The sequence below is a fragment of the Taudactylus pleione genome, unplaced genomic scaffold (genome assembly GCF_031769625.1).
Source record: "Taudactylus pleione unplaced genomic scaffold, aTauple2 ptg000897l, whole genome shotgun sequence".
Classification (NCBI taxonomy): Eukaryota; Metazoa; Chordata; class Amphibia; order Anura; family Myobatrachidae; genus Taudactylus; species Taudactylus pleione.
Genome location: NW_028285298.1, coordinates 1,068,110 through 1,092,641, shown reverse-complemented (window position 1 = coordinate 1,092,641; position 24,532 = coordinate 1,068,110). Strand labels below are relative to the sequence as shown.

At 43.9% G+C, this 24,532-nt stretch overlaps 1 protein-coding gene across 1 annotated transcript in view; it reads left to right on the top strand.

Moving 5' to 3' along the window:
• EXD3 (exonuclease 3'-5' domain containing 3) overlaps positions 1–24,532 on the top strand; it is a 253,305-nt gene that overhangs the window by 79,727 nt on the left and 149,046 nt on the right. The window contains exons 6-14 of the mRNA XM_088459144.1: positions 106–267; positions 3,097–3,150; positions 5,524–5,663; positions 5,794–5,894; positions 7,970–8,043; positions 10,998–11,036; positions 12,256–12,422; positions 18,134–18,272; positions 21,722–21,944. Coding sequence (XP_088315270.1) covers positions 106–267; positions 3,097–3,150; positions 5,524–5,663; positions 5,794–5,894; positions 7,970–8,043; positions 10,998–11,036; positions 12,256–12,422; positions 18,134–18,272; positions 21,722–21,944 — 1,099 coding nt within the window. The remainder of the gene's footprint in view (positions 1–105; positions 268–3,096; positions 3,151–5,523; positions 5,664–5,793; positions 5,895–7,969; positions 8,044–10,997; positions 11,037–12,255; positions 12,423–18,133; positions 18,273–21,721; positions 21,945–24,532) is intronic.

Genomic DNA, 24,532 nt, shown 5'->3' with positions numbered 1-24,532 from the left:
GCAGGAAGGGCCATTGATGGCCTAAAGCAATAAAGAACACAAGCCTGAAGGTAGAATATCCTTTTACTGGTCATTAATGGCCCCAACCTCCTCTGTGTATTTCAGTCTGGCTTGAGATTGAGGAAGCTGCAGACACGCGTGTTCGGTTTAGTCATGGAAGGGCAGCTTTTGGATATCCTACTGTCCATCTACCGCCTGCAGGATGCGGACGCACCTTTTCTACTGGGAAATGTTACACACCTGCACCAGATGGGAAAGTATAAAGAGGTAAGCATCGGAGGTCCAGGCTCGTGTGTGTGTAATGTGGGGGTCTATGTACTATTACTATGGGTGAAAACCAGCCACCTGACCGTAACACATTGTAAAAAAAAAATGTTTTAATAAAAAACAAAACCATTTTATTCTTAATGAGACGAAAAAGAAAAGTGTCAACATCGGAGATAGACTGTCCTAAAATACAGATGTCCTTGACATAAGGATGACTGTAGCACACATTAACTTGTTTTGTGGCTATTTAATACTACATCCCTCACCTGAGAACTGGAGAGGCAGCCATTTTCTGGGTCATGCAGCCTATCCGTTCACTAGGATCTGGCCACATCACTTCATTGTGAGGCTCACAAAATGGCTGCCTTTGTCCGGCTGTGAGGGATAGACTTTATATTTGGCACTGTTCATCATTATTATTAATAATAATAATAATAATATTACTATTGTTTGTTTGCATAGAAATGTCATATATAAAGCAGCGTTTTGGTCCCTGCCCCATTAAAGCTTACATTTTAAATTCTCTTCTACACAATACAAACTGGCTCACAAAATGGCTGCCTTTGTCCGTCTGTGAGGGATAGACTTTATATTTGGCACTGTTCATCGTCATCATTATTATTACTATTATTATTATTATTACTATTGTTTGTTTGCATAGAAATGTCATATATATAACGCAGCGTTTTGGTCCCTGCCCCATTGAAGCTTACATTTTAAATTCTCTTCTACACAATACAAACTGGGGTCCATTTTGTCAGAAGCCAATTCTTACTCGCCACCCTGAGAGGAAGCCCGCGCAACACGGGGAGCACATAAAAACTCCCCGCAGTTCGCACCCTAGTGATCATGCCACCCATAAGGTTTTTTAATACTTTTTTTTTTTTTTTTTTTTTTGGGCGTACAAACTGAAAACGCTGAAAGCCTTTCTTGAAGGTTCTACGAAAATGGCTTCCAGGAAATACAAGATGGCTTCACTGATGCCCGTTGGCCTCTGTTCTCCCCTCTCCTCCTTTTCTAATGATTATACGCAAACAATGGTGGAATTCAGAGCGCAGCAGAGGCTCGTATAGTGTGCTGCTATTCTCTGAAGACCCCCCTGAATGGAGCAGGCGGTGCTTGGGAATAATAAGGGGTAGGCAGAAGGCTGGCTAGTGTTTCATGGCCGTCTCATGTTACACTTCAGCCTTTTGAAAGAGTGACTGTGGCCGGCTGAATGAGACTTCCCTGCACTCCAAAAAGGCAGAGAGAGGCGAGGACAAAGGTGCCTCTTGTCGCAGGGCTGCCCCTCCCACTGAGAGCAGCCATTGTCAGACACAAAGAGGGCCAGTCTGGCAGGCCCTGCATGCTTCACTGCCTTCTGATAGTGCAGCAAATGCATTCAGCCTCTTGTCAGCTTGGATTAGCAAAGGGTCCTGTGAATGAACGGGCTGTGATGTATTTCATGTCTCAGGGTGGCCTCTGTCTGCGCAGGCTGAGCGTGCTCAGTTTTGGGTGCCATACAGTATAACAGTATACTGCTCAGGGACCCTAGCTCCTCCAGGTATCTTGGCGGGCAGTACCCACTTGTGATGGTTGGCTCTGGATGCCTCGCTGTTAAAAAAAAAAATTAACAAAACATTGTTTTATGAAATAAGCTAAATGTGCTGTAACTTATGGCAACCAATCACACTTTTGCTTAATAATAATAATAATGATGATGATGATGATGAACAGTGCCAAATATAAAGTCTATCCCTCACAGACGGACAAAGGCAGCCATTTTGTGAGCCTCACAATGAAGTGATGTCGCCAGATCCTAGTGAACGGATAGGCTGCATGGCCCAGAAAATGGCTGCCTCTCCAGTTCTCAGATGAGGGATGTCGTATAAAATAGCCACAAAACAAGTTAATGTGTGCTACGGTCATCCTTATGTCAAGGACATTTCATAACATGACATAAAGCAATGACAGCTACATTCTGATTGGTTACTGAGGGTTGCTGCAGGGGTGTGCATGTAGCACCATTATAGCATGTAAGCTCCTGTGAGGGGAACCGCATACATTTAGGATTTGCTTGTGATTGAGGTTTAACATAATTAACAAACCTGGGATAATTGTTATGGTGTTACAGCTAAATAAATACATATATTTTTTCTAAATCATCACTTCCCATAGACTCAGCAGGGAGTGATTACATTCATAGGAGCGGTCGCTTGTTGGTCACACGTCATCCCGAGTGTCGATAAAGAAAAAAAAAAGAAAATAATAATAAAAAATGGTCTTTATGCTTATGTCCCCCTTATTTCATGTCTGTGCGCTGTCATTTTAATGCTATTGGGTTGGAAGACGCAGGTTTACTTATTCATATATACCTAGCAATGTTAGCAATTTGGCCAGGGTGGTTAGTGTAATGATTAGCATGGCTTCCGCACAGCATTGTGTTCAGTCCCCCACCACAGCCTAACTGTGTGGAGTTTGTATATTCTCCCCCTGTCCTGTGCTTGCGTTGGTTTCCTTCAGGTGCTCCGGTTACCTCCCACACTCCAAAAATATTCTGGTAGGTTAATTGGTGTTTGTGTTTGACAAAAAATTGTGTGTGTGTGTATTGTACATGTGGTAGGGAATATAGATTGTAAGCTCCACTGGGGACTGATGCGACTGACTGAAATATTCTCTGTAAAGCGTTGTGGCACCCCACACACACGGCTTATTATTATGCTTGATTGGGCTTGTATTATTCTGTGGAGGACAATTTCCTGCAATTAGGTTCTGTGGATTGTTATGGTACTGAGCAGGCAGAATATTCGACTATATCGTGTTTAATTTGCAGGAATTCTTCTTTTCTAGGCGGCCATTCTGAGTACCAAGTTGAACCTGCAGCCTGATCTAGACTTGGAGCAGGTGAGTTGTGTTACCACATCCATGAAGTTACAACGGTGCTGCACTGTACAGAACCCTGTGACGCTCTGCCATGAAGATACAATGGAGAGTCCGCGTTCTGCACTGTACAGAGCCCTGTGACGCTCTGCCATGAAGTTACAATGGAGAGTCCGTGTTCTGCACTGTACAGAACCCTGTGACGCTCTGCCATAAAGATACAATGGTGCTCCACTGTACAGAGCCCTGTGACGCTCTGCCATGAAGTTACAATGCAGAGTCCGTGTCCTGCACTGTACAGAGCCCTGTGATGCTCTGCAATGGAGAGTCCGTATTCTGCACTGTACAGAGTCCTGTGACGCTCTGCCATGAAGTTACAATGGAGAGTCCGTGTTCTGCACTGTACAGAGCCCTGTGACGCTCTGCCATGAAGATGCAATGGAGATTCCGTGTGCTGCACTGTACAGAGCCCTGTGACGCTCTGCCATGAAGTTACAATGGAGAGTCCGTGTCCTGCACTGTACAGAACCCTGTGACGCTCTGCCATGAAGATACAATGGAGAGTCCGTGTCCTGCACTGTACAGAGCCCTGTGTTGCTCTGCCATGAAGTTACAATGGAGAGTCCGTGTTCTGCACTGTACGGAACCCTGTGACGCTGTGCCATGAAGTTACAATGGAGAGTCCGTGTTCTGCACTGTACAGAGCCCTGTGACGCTCTGCCATGAAGTTACAATGGAGAGTCCTCGTCCTGCACTGTACAGAACCCTGTGATGCTCTGCCATGGAGTTACAATGGAGAGTGTGTGTGTCCTGCACTGTACAGAGCCCTGTGACGCTCTGCCATGAAGTTACAATGGAGAGTCCGTGTCCTGCACTGTACAGGGCCCTGTGACGCTCTGCCATGAAGTTACAATGGAGATTGTGTGTGTCCTGCACTGTACAGAGCCCTGTGACGCTCTGCCATGAAGTTACAATGGAGAGTCCGTGTGCTGCACTGTACAGAGCCCTGTGATGCTCTGCCATGAAGTTACAATGGAGAGTGTGCGTCCTGCACTGTACAGAGCCCTGTGATGCTCTGCCATGAAGTTACAATGGAGAGTGTGCGTCCTGCACTGTACAGAGCCCTGTGACGCTCTGCCATGAAGTTACAATGGAGAGTCCGTGTTCTGCACTGTACAGAGCCCTGTGACGCTGTGCCATGACGTTAGAATGGAGAGTCCGTGTTCTGCACTGTACAGAGCCCTGTGACGCTCTGCCATGAAGATACAATGGAGAGTCCGTGTGCTACACTGTACAGAGCCCTGTGACGCTCTGCCATGAAGATACAATGGAGAGTCCGTGTGCTGCACTGTACAGAGCCCTGTGACGCTCTGCCATGAAGTTACAATGGAGAGTCCGTGTGCTGCACTGTACAGAGCCCTGTGACGCTCTGCCATGAAGTTACAATGGAGAGTGTGTGTCCTGCACTGTACAGAGCCCTGTGACGCTCTGCCATGAAGTTACAATGGAGAGTCCGTGTTCTGCACTGTACAGAGCCCTGTGACGCTCAGCCATGAAGATACAATGGAGAGTCCGTGTGCTGCACTGTACAGAGCCCTGTGACGCTCTGCCATGAAGTTACAATGGAGAGTGTGCGTCCTGCCCTGTACAGAGCCCTGTGACGCTCTGCCATGAAGTTACAATGGAGAGTCCGTGTGCTGCACTGTACAGAGCCCTGTGATGCTCTGCCATGAAGTTACAATGGAGAGTGTGCGTCCTGCACTGTACAGAGCCCTGTGACGCTCTGCCATGAAGTTACAATGGAGAGTCCGTGTTCTGCACTGTACAGAGCCCTGTGACGCTGTGCCATGACGTTAGAATGGAGAGTCCGTGTTCTGCACTGTACAGAGCCCTGTGATGCTCTGCCATGAAGATACAATGGAGAGTCCGTGTGCTACACTGTACAGAGCCCTGTGACGCTCTGCCATGAAGTTACAATGGAGAGTGTGTGTGTCCTGCACTGTACAGAGCCCTGTGACGCTCTTGGCGTACAGGTCGATTGTTCTGTGTTCTGAAACCTTTTCCTGACAGTAGTGATACATTATGTTCATTCCATTACAAGTTAGTCCTTAACATTACAGTATACGGCACAACTCCCTATGCTGCACGCACACCACCCTATTACAGCTGATATCGAGTGCCCACAAAATCTGTTACCTTTATACTGATCCCCAGGTTTCCTCATTATATAAGTATTATATTTGTCTTATTTCTATCCATTTCGGATAAGCATAATGGATGGGGAGCTTTGGTTGAGATGAATACCCCACCTTGCACCACCACTCACTTACTCCACATTTAGGGAGATGTTTGGATCTTGTCTGCCTCTTATCTCACTGATGGTCTTTGCTCTTGAAGATGTGCGCCCCCTTGCTGCTGATGGAGAGATTTAACTTGGTGGAGGGGTATGTGGCTGGGCACCCGGAGCTGCAGTCTCAGCTGCTCCAAATGTTGGATCGATGGAGCGACTCAAGTTTCAACGCCAGAAAACTTAGCAGGTAAATATAGCCTGTGTTTTACAGAGATCTAGACCCATAGCATTAACTGTCCATGGTTACTGGTTATAGGAATTTTAAATAAATGTGTTTTGCCCAATAACCATCTGGTGCCAACTGCACTTGTTTTTAGAGAGTATAAGGGTCTTCCACCTGCGAAACCAGACAAACTAAACCTGAAAACTGTGAGCAAACTGGCATTCCGGCTGCTGGAAATGTATAACCTTGATCCAGGTGAGTGGTCCTAGTACTGACTGATAACTCACCTGCACTTACCTGTACAATTCCCATAGCTCACCTGACACTGATAACTTACCTGTACACTTCCCATAGCTCACCTGATGTACTGATAACTTGCCTGTACACTTCCCATAGCTCACCTGACACTGATAACTTACCTGTACAATTCCCATAGCTCACCTGATGTACTGATAACTTACCTGTACACTTCCCATAGCTCACCTGATGTACTGATAACTTACCTGTACACTTCCCATAGCTCACCTGACACTGATAACTTACCTGTACACTTCCCATAGCTCACCTGACACTGATAACTTACCTGTACACTTCCCATAGCTCACCTGACACTGATAACTTGCCTGTACACTTCCAATAGCTCACCTGACACTGAAAACCTACCTGTACACTACCCATAGCTCACCTGACACTGATAACTTACCTGTACACTTCCATTAGCTCACCTGACACTGATAACTTACCTGTACACCTCCCATATCTCACCTGACACTGATAACTTGCCTGTACACTTCCCATAGCTCACCTGACATACTGATAACTCACCTCCAGGTACCTCTACATTTTGCATTACTCACCTGACATACTAATAACTCCTCTGCACTTAACTGTACACTTTGCATTACTCACCTGACATACTGATAACTCACCTGTACACTTCCCTGACATAATGATAATTCACCTGCACTTAACTGTACACTTCCCATTACTCACCTGGCACATCGATAATTCACCTGCACAGTTCTCATTAAAAACCTGCGGTGTAGTGGCCTTTGTAAAATGCAGGCTTCTTCCTGTAAGGTTCTCATCCAGTCACCGCTGTTCCCCCTGCTCTGATTTTGATAGTTGGTAGTAGTAAATTCTCCTTCACACACTTATGATTGCTATTCTGCTAGTCTCTCACCTGTATTCACCTTTATACTCTTTTTATTATGCATCTAAAGTCTGATACACCTGTCATAACCTCTAAACATGCCCATTACTGACATGCCTGTATTCACCAGTGTACTCGCACCTCTCAGATCATTACTGATACACCTGTGCTCACCAGTGTACTCGCACCTCTCAGATCATTACTGATACACCTGTGCTCACCAGTGTACTCGCACCTCTCAGATCATTACTGATACACCTGTGCTCACCAGTGTACTCGCACCTCTCAGATCACTACTGATACACCTGTGCTCACCAGTGTACTCGCACCTCTCAGATCATTACTGATACACCTGTGCTCACCAGTGTACTCGCACCTCTCAGATCACTACTGACAACCCTCTACTCACCAGTATACTGGCACCTCTCAGATTATTAATGACATACCTGTACTCACCAGTGTACTCCCACCTCTCAGATTACTAATGACACACCTTTACTCACCAGTGTACTCCCACCTCTCAGATTACTACTGACAACCCTCTACTCACCAGTATACTGGCATCTCTCAGATCGCTACTGGCATACCTGTACTCCCCAGTGTACTCGCACCTCTCAGACCGCTACTGACACACCTGTACTCACCAGTATACTGGCACCTCTCAGATCGCTACTGACACACCTGTGCTCACCAGTATACTGGCACCTCTTAGATCGCTACTGACACACCTGTACTCCCCAGTGTACTCGCACCTCTCAGACCGCTACTGACACACCTGTGCTCACCAGTGTACCCGCACCTCTCAGACCGCTACTGACACACCTGTGCTCACCAGTATACTGGCACCTCTTAGATCGCTACTGACACACCTGTACTCCCCAGTGTACTCGCACCTCTCAGACCGCTACTGACACACCTGTGCTCACCAGTGTACCCGCACCTCTCAGACCGCTACTGACACACCTGTACTCACCAGTGTACTCGCATCTCCTAGATTACTACTGACACCTGTGCTCACCAGTGTCCTTGCACCTCTGACTGCTACTGAGTACTGACACACCTGTACTCGTACCTCTGAGACTCCTGACATGGATGATCTGTACCTATTCAATATGTGATTTGTTGCCCCTTATTTTTTACTCTGTACCTAACTCGCAAATCATTTTTTCTTTTCCAGCTCTCTGTTCAAACCTGATCAATCAGCGTCACCTGGGCACCCTGAAATACCTCATGTACAAGAGGTTTGTGGAGGTACATTTTACGCAGCTACTCGCTCCCTTGTCAGCAGTAGATTGGCTTTGTGTGATTTACTTGTGTTTTATATTTGCTTTTCTGTATTGTATTCAGCATTGGAAGGAACTCGAGACCTCTAATCCATGGCTCTGGGTCTGAGACCACCATGGTTGTGAATTACAGACCTTCCATCTACCTTATTATAAATACCAGTTACATTTGGATTTAAAAAATGGGTCAGTTTAATAAAAGGCATTTTCGGTCATACATATAGAGGTATTAGCTTACGTGGGGTAGCAGGTACACAAAGAGTCTGTGAAATATCTGTATTGCTGGAGAATCAATAAATATAAAAAAAAAAAAATATATATATATATATATATATATATATATATTAACAAGATGTGAGCTAGAAAAATGTAAATAAGAACTATATGTAATAATGTAATATATCAGACCAGAGATTGGCTTGAAATGACAGTACACCTGTCTGGTGTTAGTGAAGAGACAGCCACCATCGGAAATCTTGGCGCCCCCTTCAACCTGATGAAGAGGGACCTCATGTCTGTTCTTGTTGGACTGTCCTGGTGGCTAGTTTACAAAGCAGGCTTCAGTCTGGTGGAAAGGGTATGGTAGGCCTCCAAAATAGCCGCTAGTGAGTAAGAGAACATCCAGCAAAACAGCAAGTGACTAGAAGGCTTCCGGTATAGTGGCTAGTGAATAGAGAACCCCAGTCTGCTGGTTAGTGATGATTAGAGAACCTGCAGGCTTCTGTGTAGTGGTTAGTGAATAGCAAACTTCTAGTCGGATGGTAAGTGATTAGAGAACCTCTAGATGTGTGGTTCGTTAATGGCAGGTTTCTGGTTTAGTGAATAGCGCACCCCCAGTCAGTTGGTTAGAGAACCATCGGCCTGGAGGCTAGTGGATAGCAGGCTTGTGGTATAGTGACTAGTGATCCGTCAGTCTGGTGCATGCTGATTAGAGCGCCATTGCTGTTTGCTAGATGTATATGTCTCCAGTTGGCGGTTGTGTCTCCGGCAAAGCTTACGCTGTAGCGCTGAGCCCCTAACGGCGATTTTTATTAATGCAGTTTAGCCTCTTTCGACACATACTGTAAAAAGCGTACATAACCGAAGAGTGTAGACTGCAGAAATCTGTATCCTATAGGTGCGGATGATTGATACAGACGTTTGGAAGATAAATGTAGATCAGAGACTGTGCAGTCTTTACAAAATAGGGACTATTCTAACAAAACAAATCATTTTGTGTTTACGGTTTAGGAGAAATGTCAGCTTAATTCAACCCTCCGCTAATTGCTACTTGAAGTAATTATTATAAATTAGTGTCAATTCACTGGGCCGAACACAAGACTTGGAAGTGATGGGTGTACGCCCGCTGGTCTCCGCTCTGAGATCAGACAGAGCTGTCCTCTCTCGTTATATATACGTATCCTGCCCTCGTCTCGTAGGGACGATCCCTCCTGCCGCCATCAAAACACATTAAAGGTCATTTGCGAAGCTGCACAAACGCAGACTTGCAGCGCAATTGGCATTTTGTGCCGTCATGCACCTACTTTTTTTATTAAATGTGCAGCTTGTTATAGCAGGACAGCTACGAACTGAGTGCAGGGTGGGGGCACGATTCTGCATCTGCGACAGGCGTTCCCTGCTAAGTACAGGTTGAGTGCACTCACGTCCCTTGTATTGAGCCGACATGCAAAAACAAGATATAAGGGGGGAGAGATTTACAGCAGAGGAGCGCCCAGTACATTGTAGGCCGCTCGGCTGTTTTTTACCCGCAGAAGGCCTTGATTTTTGCATGTCTGAAGGTAACAGAGATCAGACAATGGACCTGTACCCTGCGGCATTTTCCGTGAGCGCTTTGTATTGGAGAGGAGATTTGCAGGTGTAATTCTACCCCACGTAATAAAATATGAAACCATACAACAGTGAGACAACCCCGATGTCTACTAACTCTAGTAATTTACTTACGGTGTCTCCGCCAAGGAGAAAAAAGTACAAATGAATGAACGGGGGGCGTCTTTAAAGTGCTAGGGGGATGGATGATAAAGGGACATTTTTACTATTTCTACCCTGTCTGTTTGCATCTGGAACTACAATCCAGAAAAAGATGTGCAGGGTAGGTATATAGGGGCAGTCCTCAAAAGAGAATGTAGGGTCCCTCTACGTGTGTGCTGTGTAGATTAATATGCCCATTAGCACATAATGAACCCCAACACAATCTGCAAATCTGCGCTAAAACCAAAGCAACCCGAACATCAACTTTCTCTTATCGGTCTAATGAATGGTGACAATGAAAGCAAATGTCTGATTGGCTGCTGTAGTATTATTGCAGATTAACACAATTACAAGTGCATTAATGTCCCCAAATGGAGCAGTGTTACCATACCCATGGTGCAGTAAGACAATAAGTAAACTAAATATGTAATTTCGGGGGGGGGGGGGGTTGACTTTTTAATTAATTGGGCGTGTGGAAATATACACCTGAAATGATAATGAATAAAATGCATTATTCACATGTCTGTATCTCGGTGTAAAAGTGCTTATTGTATTATTGTGGTAAATGTGTTTTGCATTTCATGTGTCATTAAGCACCTCAGTGATGTCGCCTAGTGAATGGAGAGGTTGCATTCTCATCAATTTTGGTTCAGCTCACAAAATGGCCGCCTCTGCTTAGCGGAGACGACAGGTGCGGTCCTAGTATAAGGAAAGTGTAAGGTTACAAGGAGTTAGCAGCATCATACAGATAATATTTACAGTTCGGCTGTCGTACACTGCATTCATGCTGCCATATATTGCTTCCGCCTACAAAATGGCCGCCTACACATTTCCTATCTTGGTTTAGCCCACACTTTAATAGCACCTGTTTATTGTATGGTGATTAATGTTTTAGAAATGTTTATGGGTAATGATGGCAGCACAGCGTAAGGCATTTCCTATTTTACTTTCCAGAAAACAATGACGCAGGAGAACTGGACGGACCACGTGCAGGTAACTCTATCTTCCGCCCATCTGTGCTGTAAGCGTGGGCCTGTGGGGGGGTGAGAGGTCACGGTGGGCTTCTGTCTGGTTTGTATAGACCTCTGCTTGCTGTGGAGCCCTCAGTATACAACAGTTTGTCTTCTAGAGCCAGCCCTATAGATCTGTCTTGCCAGACGGGAACATTTCACACAGTATTTGTGTAAAAATAAAATAAATACTTTTTTTATTCTTATATTTTGAATACAAAATAAATATGGGGCATTAATGAAAACTGGTCTGCAAGCAATAAAGATGAAAAAGTTCTCTAATCTATACAAAGCCCTTAGATTTCCTAAACCATATGCAACCTGATACACAACGGGGGGGACATTGCGCGTCCCTCTCCCTCTAACTTTCAAAAAGTGCCACACGTTGCTCTTACACTCAGTAATACATTTCATCAGTACAATTAAGTAATGAGAGACACCTACCTGCAATACCATATCAGCAGGCATTTTAAACCAATGTTACGAGCCATAACAAAGAAATCTGACAACAAAGTGGGACAGTCAGGAAGGGCCGCCTGTTGCCCAACACTGATCTTGACTGTCCCACAAACGTGAGTGTTACAATCTGATTGGCTGTGGGTTACAGCGCTATTTTTTATTTATTTTTTTTCAATCTTTATTCATCAGAGCATAGACAAACATAGTATCACAATTCAAGCTGAAATCCCATATAACACATACCAATCATACATATAATAATTTGGTTCATATACAATAATAAAAAGACAAAAAACTAAATTCTCTCTCCCGGGGACCGGACTCAATCAAAACAATGTCGTCATTGGTCACTTTTTGGTCTGAGCCCCCATTGGCGGTGACGTACTATAGTGGCTATTACCACAGAGCCTCCCCTTAGCTATTTCTCCCGTCCGTTCTGATAGACGCGATTGATCTCTATGGAGAGACGCCAATAGCATATACACAACTTATAACAGCAGATGGCCGTCCCAGCCCTGTTATCTGCTTCGATGAATAGTGTGTGTGCACTATTTCGGGGTCTCTCATTGGGAATCAATGATCCGTATAGGAATTTCCCATATTTCCTCCTGTTGGAAATGGAATAGAGGGATTTTTTTTGTCGCTGATAAAACTCCTGTCCATCCTGCCACCGTGTACCTTGTCGGGCTTTCCGCTCCCATTGGGCCGCCAAGTCACACAGTCCTGTCTTCTGTACTTTGCAGAACACGGTGGGGGAGAATCGCTGGTTACAAGAGCAGTGCGTTTCCTTGCTGTGCCGCTACTGTGATCTGGAAACAGCCGGGCGCTGGGCGCTGAAGTTTGGGCTGCCCAAAGAAACTCTCCATCAAAACCTGGCTGGTATACTCCAGGACCTTTGTATTCAGGAGAAGTAAGTAGGCCACACAGAAGCCAGGCAGCCATAACGGATTTGGATAAGGTAACGTGGCAGGCCTGAAACTTTGACTCATGGGCTCCTCTCCTGGGCATCTCCCCTGTTACCTGCAGTTGGGTGCTAGATTGACCCACAGCTTGTTCAATCTTCCTGTCGAAAATGAAATGACTGCAAACTGTCCTCATCTCCCTGTAGCTCAGTTATAAAATTGTGGACGGCGAGGGGTGGGGGGGCTTCCATCCAATGCAATGGCCATGGCGCACCGTTGCGGATTGGCTCATTGCGGCCAGCAACATCACGCATCCCGTAGCGGGAGTGCGCAGGATAACTAGCGATGTAGAGGGTACGATATAAGGAGGACGTGTACAGCCAAACATCGCCACGATGTTCAGCCGCACACGTATCCGCTATATATGGTACCCTGTATATCGCTAGATTTCCTGCGCACATCACTGTGAATTAAATAGGCCCCTTTAAAGTATTACCATGCTGTTGGGTGGTATGCCAACGTTTTGTCACCATCATGGAACAGGGAGATGGGGTCTCCTCCATCCTGTGAGCTATTTGCTATGAAAGGGGTGGTTGTTATATGGAAAAGTGTTTGTACAAAAGCGGACAATCCATTTAACGTTGTGCAACCATTGGTATATCAAATGTCCAACCAAATGCTATTTGTTCCCCGAAGATGGCTAAGTTCAGGTTGGTTGTCAGTGGGTATAAGTACTAACATCTAAGAGCACTTCATTAAACCGCTTACTGACCTGTCCTCCCCAAATTGTCGTCTATCTGCATTTTCAGTGGTGCCGGTGCTGTTAATATACAGTCGCTGCACCAAAGCCAGCGGAATTCTTGAAAACTGTGTATAGTTCTGTGCTTTGTGGCAACAAGAGACAACGTTGGCATTGAATCCTGCAGCGAAGGTGGAAATTCTGAATAACACTGGCATGTGTGTGAGAACTCTATCACATATATGCGAACCGAAGCCAGTAGGTGCCTTGAAGAAGGATACTGACATCCTGCCTTCCACCGTTCCCAGCGCTCAGGTGCCGGGGCTCCGGGTTCAGGGCGTGTGAGAACTGCGATTCCCAGGCCTGGAAGCCACAGTGTAAATAGGGTCTCATCACCCCTGCTTGGCACTCAGTCCTCGGCCAGATCACAGTCCTCTCAGTGCTGCATGAAAACGCACACCATCGCTAAATAGTTATCACAAATATTGACTTCTCCAGACACACACACACACACACACACACACACACACGTAGAATACTGCATGGTGTTTACACATCAGGCCTCGGAGACAGGCGTCCCAGAACTCTGTACTGTCCACTATCTCCTAATGCACAGCACAGCGTGGGAAGCACTGACCTGGCCTCCTCAGAAGATGACACAGGGCAATGAATTATTACTATACATTTTTTTTTTGTGAGTTTACCTGTCTGGCTGAGAACCGGCTTTCCATAGTTTTAACACGTTCACGGCCGCACGTCAGTTCTCAGGGAGAAATCTCAGTCTGTGCTTGGAATCTATCCAATTCCCACAAGAATCGCTGAAAGACACTTTCTCAGTCCTGGGAACCTTGCTCATAACAAGTCTGCACCCATGCCCGGCTCTGGGAATTGAATGCGCTGGTACAGAGCCGAGGTGAGCATGTGGGTTCCCCAGCAAAGGGTTGCTGGGACTTGTAGTTCTACAACGGCTGAGGAGCATGGGCTGCTGAGGTTTTTGTTTTTTATAGTGAGTAGTTTTTGGACTATCACATTTATTTTTTGGTTGTTTTTGAGATCTGCGAACCAAGGCCCTCATTCAGAGCCGTTCGCTATTTGTGGTCGCTCGTTTAAAAACAAGGGGTGGCTATTCAAATGATCCGTACGCACATTGCAGTCTGTTCACACCTCTAAGTCTGAACGAGCGAGCAAAACATACGCTCGTTTATTTGTTAAAAACGCCCCCTGGCCGCTCGCATCCTACGTCATGTCCGCTATTTATTAGATTAATCGAGTACATCGACCAGCGTATGAACTGCTCGCTATTCTTGTGGTTGGTGTTTGCTACCACAAATTTGCGAGCAGTTCTGGCTATAAAATAACCCAGTGACGTGGTCAATGACGCTGCTGTTTTAAATATACACACCCATAAAACGCCCGTTTTGACCTTTAAGCACGCCTGCGTTCGGATCTCCACTCCCCATTTTCAAGCACCTTCCCCTGTTACCACCCACATACGCCTCATTCTGTCACTCAAAATAGCAGGCCCTCGCTATATTGCGTACCAACGATTTTCGGCCGCACTGACTGGTTCGCGCATGCGTACTAAAAACCGTACGCATGCGCAGATGTGCAAACATCGCTCGGAACGAGCGTACTGCCGCTAACAAGCGGCTCTGAATGAGGGCCCAAGCTAGCAGTTAGGTTTAGCTAATAAATTACAACCATAGAAATCATCAGTGTTTTGTGTATTTGTTTCTGGAATGGATGTCATTAAAATAAAATCGGTATATCAGCAGATTTTTTTCATCGTTGTTCACGATTAAATGCCACAGTTCTCACTCTCGGAGATTTGCATTAGTCTGTTGGTTGTGGCCAAATAAAAACTTTAGTTTTATACTGTTCGTTATCCTCTCAAGCCTCCCGTTCCGTACACGCCACTGATCCCTACATCTCCAACCTCATCTCCTTAAATACCTCCTCCCGCCCCTGCGGTTGGTCAACGACCATCACCTTTCCTCCCCTCCGATCACCACCTCACTCCTGAATCCAAGACTTCTCCCGTGCTGCCCCCCCCCCCCCCCCCATCACTGAAACAATCTCCCTCGTTCCATCAGACGGGTGTGGTATAAGAGAGAGACAATAATTAGTTAGACAATGTCTAGATAGACACCAGATCTTAGACAGTCAATAGTTAGACAGGGAAAAAAGTTAGACACAAACAAAAGTCAGACGCATTAAAGTTAGACATGTAAAGTACAAAAGGTCGACAGGGTCAAAAGTTCGACATGAAAATGGTCGACACAAAAATGGTCAACAATTATTTTTTTTTTCCTTTTTTTAACCCTAATCTTAACCCTAACCCTCCCCTTGGTGCCTAACCCTAACCCTCTGGGTAAGTGCCTAAGTCTCCAGTAAGTGCCTAACCATAATCCATTTTTGTGTCGATCTTTTTCATGTCGAACTTTTGACCCTATCTAACTTTAGTGTGTCTCACTTTTGTCTGTGTCAAACTTTTATCCTTGTCTAACTATTAACTATCTAACATCTGGGGCCAAATGTAATAGGGTGTGAGTTTAGAAAATATGAGAGTTTAGCAGTAAACTCTCACATTGGTTGAGTTTTATCTTTAAAATGGGAAAACATCTGAATGAGATTTTAAATGTTGAGAGTTTTTTAAGTCTAAAAAACATGCAAGTTCACTCTGTTACTTTGTTTTTTGTCAGAAACTCTCACTTTTCTAAACTCTCACCCCATTACATTTGGCCCCTGGTGTCTATCTAGACATTGTCTAACTAATTACTGTCTGTCTATAGTCTGGAACCCCCATCAGACGATCCCCCCCCGGCCTGCATAACTTCAAATGGGTGCGGAAAATCCACCTGTCCATAAAAAGCATAGCAGGTCCCCCAGCTAGCGATCTGACTGCGTATTTAATCTCCACGCTCTTTCCCACTCTCGTTTCCTACCCTCCGCTTCCCCTATGTCATCTGTTTGTCTCCCCCTCCCTTTAGTATGTAAGCTCCTACGAGCAAGGCCCTCCTCCCTCCTGTCTCATCATTGTCATATCGTTACATCGCAAAGTACCGTCGGCTGGGTCAAAGATCGTGTAGTGTGTACCCAGCTAAACAGTCTTTCAGGAGCATAAGTAGCTTGCCTCTATACACCAACATGTACAATCTCTTATATAATGTTAAATGGAATTTAACATTTCGGTTTAACAAATTGATTCAGAGAGATTGCTGGGTAATAAAATGGGACAGATAATAATCATTATTTTGACCATCTGATTCTGAGTGAATGACTAGGCTGCATTCTCAGTGATGTCATTGGTTCCTAGTGACTGGATAGGCTGCATTCTCAGTGATGTCACTGGTTCCTAGTGAATGGATAGGCTGCATTCTCAGTGATGTCACTGAATGGATAGGCTGCATTCTCAGTGATGTCACTGGTAGCTAGTGAATGGATAGGCTGCATTTACAGTGATGTCACTGGCTCCTAGTGAATGGTTAGCCTCTCAGTGATGTCACTGGCTCCTAGTGAGTGGATAGGCTGCATTCACAGTGATGTCACTGGCTCCTAGTGAATGGATAGGCTGCATTCTCAGTGATGTCACTGGCTCCTAGTGACTGGATAGGCTGCATTCTCAGTGATGTCATTGGTTCCTAGTGACTGGATAGGCTGCATTCTCAGTGATGTCACTGGTTCCTAGTGAATGGATAGGCTGCATTCTCAGTGATGTCACTGAATGGATAGGCTGCATTCTCAGTGATGTCACTGGTAGCTAGTGAATGGATAGGCTGCATTTACAGTGATGTCACTGGCTCCTAGTGAATGGTTAGCCTCTCAGTGATGTCACTGGCTCCTAGTGAGTGGATAGGCTGCATTCACAGTGATGTCACTGGCTCCTAGTGAATGGATAGGCTGCATTCTCAGTGATGTCACTGGCTCTTAGTGAATGGGTAGGCTGCATTTACAGTGATGTCACTGGCTCCTAGTGAATGGTTAGCCTGAATTCTCAGTGATGTCACTGGTTCCTAGTGAATAGAAAGGCTGCATTCTCAGTGATGTCACTGAATGGATAGGCTACATTTACAGTGATGTCACTGGCTCCTAGTGAATGGATAGGCTGCATTCTCAGTGATGTCACTGGCTCCTAGTGAATGGTTAGCCTGAATTCTCAGTGATGTCACTGGTTCCTAGTGAATGGAAAGGCTGCATTCTCAGTGATGTCACTGAATGGATAGGCTTTCACGATACTGGCAAATTATTAATAAATTATTTTGTATTTCCTTGTATTAATATCTATTTATACAAGGAATCTATATAAACATTAAAGGTGATTTCCAAAAGTGCAAAAAATGCAGATCTTTCCTATTTACACAAATACACCTTTTTGTCCTTATATGTATTCCCTGACAGTCCAGTTTTGTATGCTGCCCCTAGATCATCAGTATATACTTATTTTTGGGGGAATTATAGATCCAAAGTAAAAAAAAAAAAAAAATCTAAAAATTAACATGACCGAAAGAGCAAAAACAAAATGTCACACTATTCCCTACTACTTTAAATTGCCAATTTTTCCTGTAAATACTTTGGTTTTTATTCCATCTTGTGGCTCAACAATTGTGATGGGTTGTCCCCACATTTTTTTATTTATTTATATTCATTCCACATTCGACCATAACACATGCAAGAGGAGAAGTGTACTTCTAGCACTTTTATAACTGGCTCGTTGTGATTTAAGTGCTTACGTTTTAAAAAGGTGACGGGATTTGTCCGCAATGCGGGTGACCACATTGCCCCATCAGCAGTAGATGTCATTCTTTTCACACCCTGCTATACACCCTCCTGTCAGATTTCCTTTACACATCCCAAATCTTTCACCTAGTAGTGACTTCCTCTTGTCGTCCCCCCACCTTCCCCTGACTCCCATTTCCCAAACGTTTTATTAATGATGCCCCCCCCCCTTCCTCCCCTCACTTGTTCTGTTCAATGTTACAGACTGTCGGAGAGTGAGAAAAACACTGAGGATTCGCAAGCAAGGAAAAACCACTTCTACCAGCTTCCTATTCCCAGGAGCAAAGTTCATTTCCTGCAGGATCAGGCAGAGCTGTCCGGCTGCAGAAACGTGGTTCTTAAGGTAATGGGAAACTGTCCCAATGTAGTCGGCAGTGATAAATGTCATTACACGCATCCCCTGGTGCCTGTCACCGCTCATTGCCGGAGGTGTGGAAAATATCCGTTTTTTCTCCGCTTACTGTCCTAGCACAGTGATAAATAAATGACCTCACAAACAGGCCGGGCGCCAATCATGTGCCGTCTGGATCGTTTGCGGTGCAGGAGAGTAAGCTCATCGGTTTCAGCTGGACCATGCCCTGACATTGCACAAATTGCAGTGAGGCTATTGCAGACATTATTGAATGTTGTTATTATCAAAGCGTCATTTTTAAATGTTGTGTAAAACAAATTAGCATTTGTGCTTTGAACTCTGCTATTTATTTATTAATTATTATTATCTATTGAAATTGATACATAGGTGTCGGGATAGGGCAAGAAGGGGCGGCTCATCCACCTTCCCTGCCCTCCCCCCCCCCCCCACCCGCCCAACATTGGGGGAAAGCGCTAGTCAATGTACTGGGTTGTGGGGCGCCAGGGATGGACGTAACACAGAGGTTTTGTTATTAGGCTGCCTTTCGTTGATTTGTCTGGTTAGGAAATCAGCCGGCTTCGCTTTGAATGATGGTTTCTGTATTCCTAGAGCGAGGCTTAGCGCGCCAAGCTTCTAAGCCCACGCCAAACTAGGAATGGACATCGGAAGCCCACCATCAAATGATGGCTGGGCTTCCACCATTGAAACTGTTCGATGTGATGGTAACTAACCATCACATCAAAATAATTTGATGGCAATAACTATTTAAATGACTGGTGGCAAGGGGCGTAGCCTAGCGGCTCCTCCATTCACGTCACTGTGGGGGCGTATCCAGCACTCTCCGAGATGCCTGGCTGCCCCCATGTTCCCCCTATACAGAGAATACATGCATGCTCATACCAACAGTAAAGCACCCAGAGACCATTCATGCCAAGGGAGTGGGCTCACTCGCAATTTTGCCTAAGAACACAGCCATGAATAAAGAATGGCACCAAAACATCCTCCAAGAGCAACTTCTCCCAACCAGCCAAGAACAGTTTGGTGATGAGCAATGCCTTTTCCAGCATGATGGAGCACCTTGCCATAAGGCAAAAGTGATAACTAAGTGGCTTGGGGAACAAAACATCTAGATTTTGGGTCCATGGCCAGGAAACGCCACAGACCTTAATCCCATTGAGAACATGTGGTCAATCCTCAACAGGCGGGTGTACAAACAATAACCCCACAAATTCTAACAAACTCCAAGCATTGATCAGGCAAGAATGGGCGGCCATCAGTCAGTATGTGGCCCAGAAGGTGAGTGACAGCATGCCAGGGCGCATTGCAGAGGTCTTGAAAAAGAAGGGTCAACACTGCAAATATTGACTCTTTGCATAAACTTAATGTAATTGTCAATCAAAGCCTTTGACACTTACGAAATGCTTGTAATGTTACTTCAGTATACCATAGTAACATCTGACACTTATATAATGCTGTAATGTTACCTCAGTATACCATAGTAACATCTGACACTTATGTAATGCTGTAATGTTACCTCAGTATACCATAGTAATATCTGACACTTATGTAATGCTGTAATGTTACCTCAGTATACCATAGTAACATCTGACACTTATGTAATGCTGTAATGTTACCTCAGTATACCATAGTAACATCTGACACTTATGTAATGCTGTAATGTTACCTCAGTATACCATAGTAACATCTGACACTTATGTAATGCTGTAATGTTACCTCAGTATACCATAGTAACATCTGACACTTATGTAATGCTGTAATGTTACCTCAGTATACCATAGTAACATCTGACACTTATGTAATGCTGTAATGTTACCTCAGTGTACCATAGTAACATCTGACACTTATGTAATGCTGTAATGTTACCTCAGTGTACCATAGTAACATCTGACACTTATGTAATGCTGTAATGTTACCTCAGTATACCATAGTAACATCTGACACTTATGTAATGCTGTAATGTTACCTCAGTATACCATAGTAACATCTGACACTTATGTAATGCTGTAATGTTACCTCAGTGTACCATAGTAACATCTGACACTTATGTAATGCTGTAATGTTACCTCAGTGTACCATAGCAACATCTGACACTTATGTAATGCTGTAATGTTACCCCAGTGTACCATAGTAACATCTGACACTTATGTAATGCTGTAATGTTACCTCAGTATACCATAGTAATATCTGACACTTATGTAATGCTGTAATGTTACTTCAGTATAACATAGTAACATCTGACACTTATGTAATGCTGTAATGTTACCTCAGTATACCATAGTAACATCTGACACTTATGTAATGCTGTAATGTTACCTCAGTATACCATAGTAACATCTGACACTTATGTAATGCTGTAATGTTACCTCAGTATACCATAGTAACATCTGACACTTATGTAATGCTGTAATGTTACCTCAGTATACCATAGTAACATCTGACACTTATGTAATGCTGTAATGTTACCTCAGTATACCATAGTAACATCTGACACTTATGTAATGCTGTAATGTTACCTCAGTATACCATAGTAACATCTGACACTTATGTAATGCTGTAATGTTACCTCAGTATACCATAGTAACATCTGACACTTATGTAATGCTGTAATGTTACCTCAGTATACCATAGTAACATCTGACACTTATGTAATGCTGTAATGTTACCTCAGTATACCATAGTAACATCTGACACTTATGTAATGCTGTAATGTTACCTCAGTATACCATAGTAACATCTGACACTTATGTAATGCTGTAATGTTACCTCAGTGTACCATAGCAACATCTGACACTTATGTAATGCTGTAATGTTACCTCAGTGTACCATAGTAACATCTGACACTTATGTAATGCTGTAATGTTACCTCAGTATACCATAGTAATATCTGACACTTATGTAATGCTGTAATGTTACTTCAGTATAACATAGTAACATCTGACACTTATGTAATGCTGTAATGTTACCTCAGTATACCATAGTAACATCTGACACTTATGTAATGCTGTAATGTTACCTCAGTATACCAGTAACATCTGTCAGTATACCATAGTAACATCTGTCAGTATACCATAGTAACATCTGACAAAAAGGTCTAAAAACACTGAAGCAGCAAACTTTGTGAAAACCAATACTTGTGTCATTCTCAAAACTTTTGCCCATGGCTCTAGACCCAAAGTCTTGTGTAATCTCTGTCCGCAATATAGTAGATGCAACAGCCGTCATCCCCAAACCGGACCCTCTCTGTTCTATAGACAAGAAGAGAGTCGGGATTACCAACCTAGATAGCCTTGCGGGCATTCTCTTATTGGTCACTTTTAGATAGCAATGTTACACGACAGGGGGAAGAAGCAATCTGGGTGCATTAAAGGTAATTGCATGTTATGTATGCATGTAAAAAGCTGTAAACATTTGTGTTCTAGGACGGGCAAGTCGTGGGGGTGGACATGGAGTGGAGACCCTCATTTGGTGGCCTGGGGAAGCCGAACGTGTCGCTGATTCAGATTGCAGTGAAGGGGGAGGTGTTCCTTTTGGATGTCCTGAAAGGGAACTTTTTCCAGAACAATGATCAAGAGGAGCAAGATAGCAAAGAACTGGTCAGATTCATCAAGGATCTGTTTTCCTCTAGCGGAGTTACAAAACTGGGTAAGAGACGGTTACCGGTCAGTGGGCTCTTAGATAGAAGTCTCCTCATATCACAGCATTCTCAAATATATTGGTAAAAGTGCCCATACGACCTGTGTTTATAGTGCAGCCAGTATGTGGGGCGAGCCCACATGAGGATAGCCTATCAAGGTCACTGCTTTCTAGTGAATTGATAGTAAAAATAAAAGTATTTGTCTTGTAATGCGCACAAGAAGGTACAGTTACACCCCTTTATAGCTAGAGACGAGGCCTGGCAACGTTAGTAGTGAATGCTAAAGTCTTGTTACCCTATGTCAGGCCTGGCCAACCTGTGGCTCTCCAGCTGTTGTAAAACTACACATCCCAGCATGCCCTGCCACAGTTTTAGCATTCCTGAATAACAAAACTGTGGCAGGGCATGCTGGGACTTGTAGTTTCACAGCAGCTGGAGAGTCACAGGTTGGCCAGGCCTGCCCTAGGGTAGTAATGAAGTGTCATATATATGATATTTTGTCAGGAATTAATAAATATGAAAGTTGCTTTTTCCAAATAATAAGTAGTTAAATAGAAACACTCATACATTGGGCCGTATTCTATTAGCGGCGAAAACGGGGGGGTTTTCGCTAAAAAAAGGCAAAATGTTCACGAAAATGTCAACAGGCGGAAAAAAACTGGAGAAAAGTTTTCTCCATCCCAGACAAAGCGAAAAAAAATACAAAATCCCTATTTTTGGCTAAAAATGTGGGGATTTCTTTCAGAACCCTTTGGACAACCCCCCCGTAATGGTAAATTACTGGGAAAAAAAAAGAATTTGCGTACTTTGGCGAAAAACTACCCCGCAAATTTTGGATGGGAAAAAAAAAACGTTGAAAAAAGATTGATACCAATTTTTTTCCAGGAAATTACTGTTCCACGTAAATTGGGGGTACGTTAAAATGGATGCAAGTATATTTTCTTGTCGTAAAAACATAATTTTAAAGACCGTTAAAAAAAAAAGTCTGCTACGACCGCGATGTTTTAAAACATTTAACGCATCCATACTGCCCATCAAAATTAGACCAAATAAGTTAAAACCATTTTCGACATTTTTTTTTTTTTTTTCGCCCAAAATTTGCGTGGTAGTTTTTTGCCAAAGTACGCAACTTACAATTTTTTTTTCCGGTAATTTAACATTCGTTGTCCAAAGGGTTCTCAAAGAAATCCCCACTTTTTAGCCAAAAATAGGGATTTTGCTTTTTTTATTTTTTTGGAATGGAGAGAACTTATCTCCAGTTTTTTTTTTCGCATGTTGCCGTTTTCGCCTGTTTTTTTTTTCCGAAACCGTCCGTTTTCGCCACTAATTGAACATGGCCGATTGTTTGATTACACTTTTTTTCCCGCAGTAGTCCAAATGGAAATGTCAAGCAATGCGAATAGTCAGCCACGATGTTATAGCTGTGGCGTCATTGTCGTCATTACATAATGTTGCATCATTCCTCCAGCACCTGGATACAGGATACATCTGTGGCTGGGACCATGTTAGAATCTGAGCATGCCCCTACTGAAGTTACCTAAGCTTGCCCAACCCTGTTGCGTCTCTCCAGTCGTTGTAAGGGGGATACAAGTGATAATCATACTCTCTCATTGTCTATCGATACTGTTACTTTTTCGCTCTGTTGGGATTTATATACATAACAATTAGGAAGAGCAATTAATTCACATGGTTGTGTTATTAAGAATTATTCAATCATTATTTAGCCTAGTGGCTTTTCTATATTTTTATTTTATATTTTCTATGGTTTTTATGATGAAATCACAGGTCACAAATGTGGAGAAACGCGTAAGGGTTAACTGGGAATATACCCACGATTATCACTATTGACCTGGGATTACTGATGAAATGAGATAGAAATATTGGATAACAGTAGAGATGTCTATTACTGTCCCCAAGAAAATATTTTTAGCATTTTTTAAAATGTTTCAAATGGCTGATTTGTTCCTTTTTTTTTAATAGCAGTGAAAAGACGATAAAAAGCAATTTTTTCAGTTATAATAAATGTGGTAGTTAATTTGGGGTGCATAATAATGGCAGCAAGTTGATTTTTGAGTAATTTCAAACCACTATTAAAAAAAAAAAAAAACACCTGTAGCTGCCACCTGCCATGTTTAAAACACCTGTCCCTTCAATACAGCACCTCTAAATATACCTGCCCCATCCATGCAGCACCCCTAAATATACCTGCCCCATCCATGCAGCACCTCTAAATATACCTGGCCCATCCATGCAGCACCCCTAAATATACCTGCCCCATCCATGCAGCACCTCTAAATATACCTGGCCCATCCATGCAGCACCCCTAAATATACCTGGCCCATCCATGCAGCACCCCTAAATATACCTGCCCCATCCATGCAGCACCTCTAAATATACCTGGCCCATCCATGCAGCACCCCTAAATATACCTGCCCCATCCATGCAGCACCCCTAAATATACCTGCCCCATCCATGCAGCACCCCTAAATATACCTGCCCCATCCATGTAGCACCCCTAAATATACCTGTCCCATCCATACAGCACCCCTATATACCTGTCCCTTCCTTAAAGCACCCCCATAAACCGGTCCCTTCC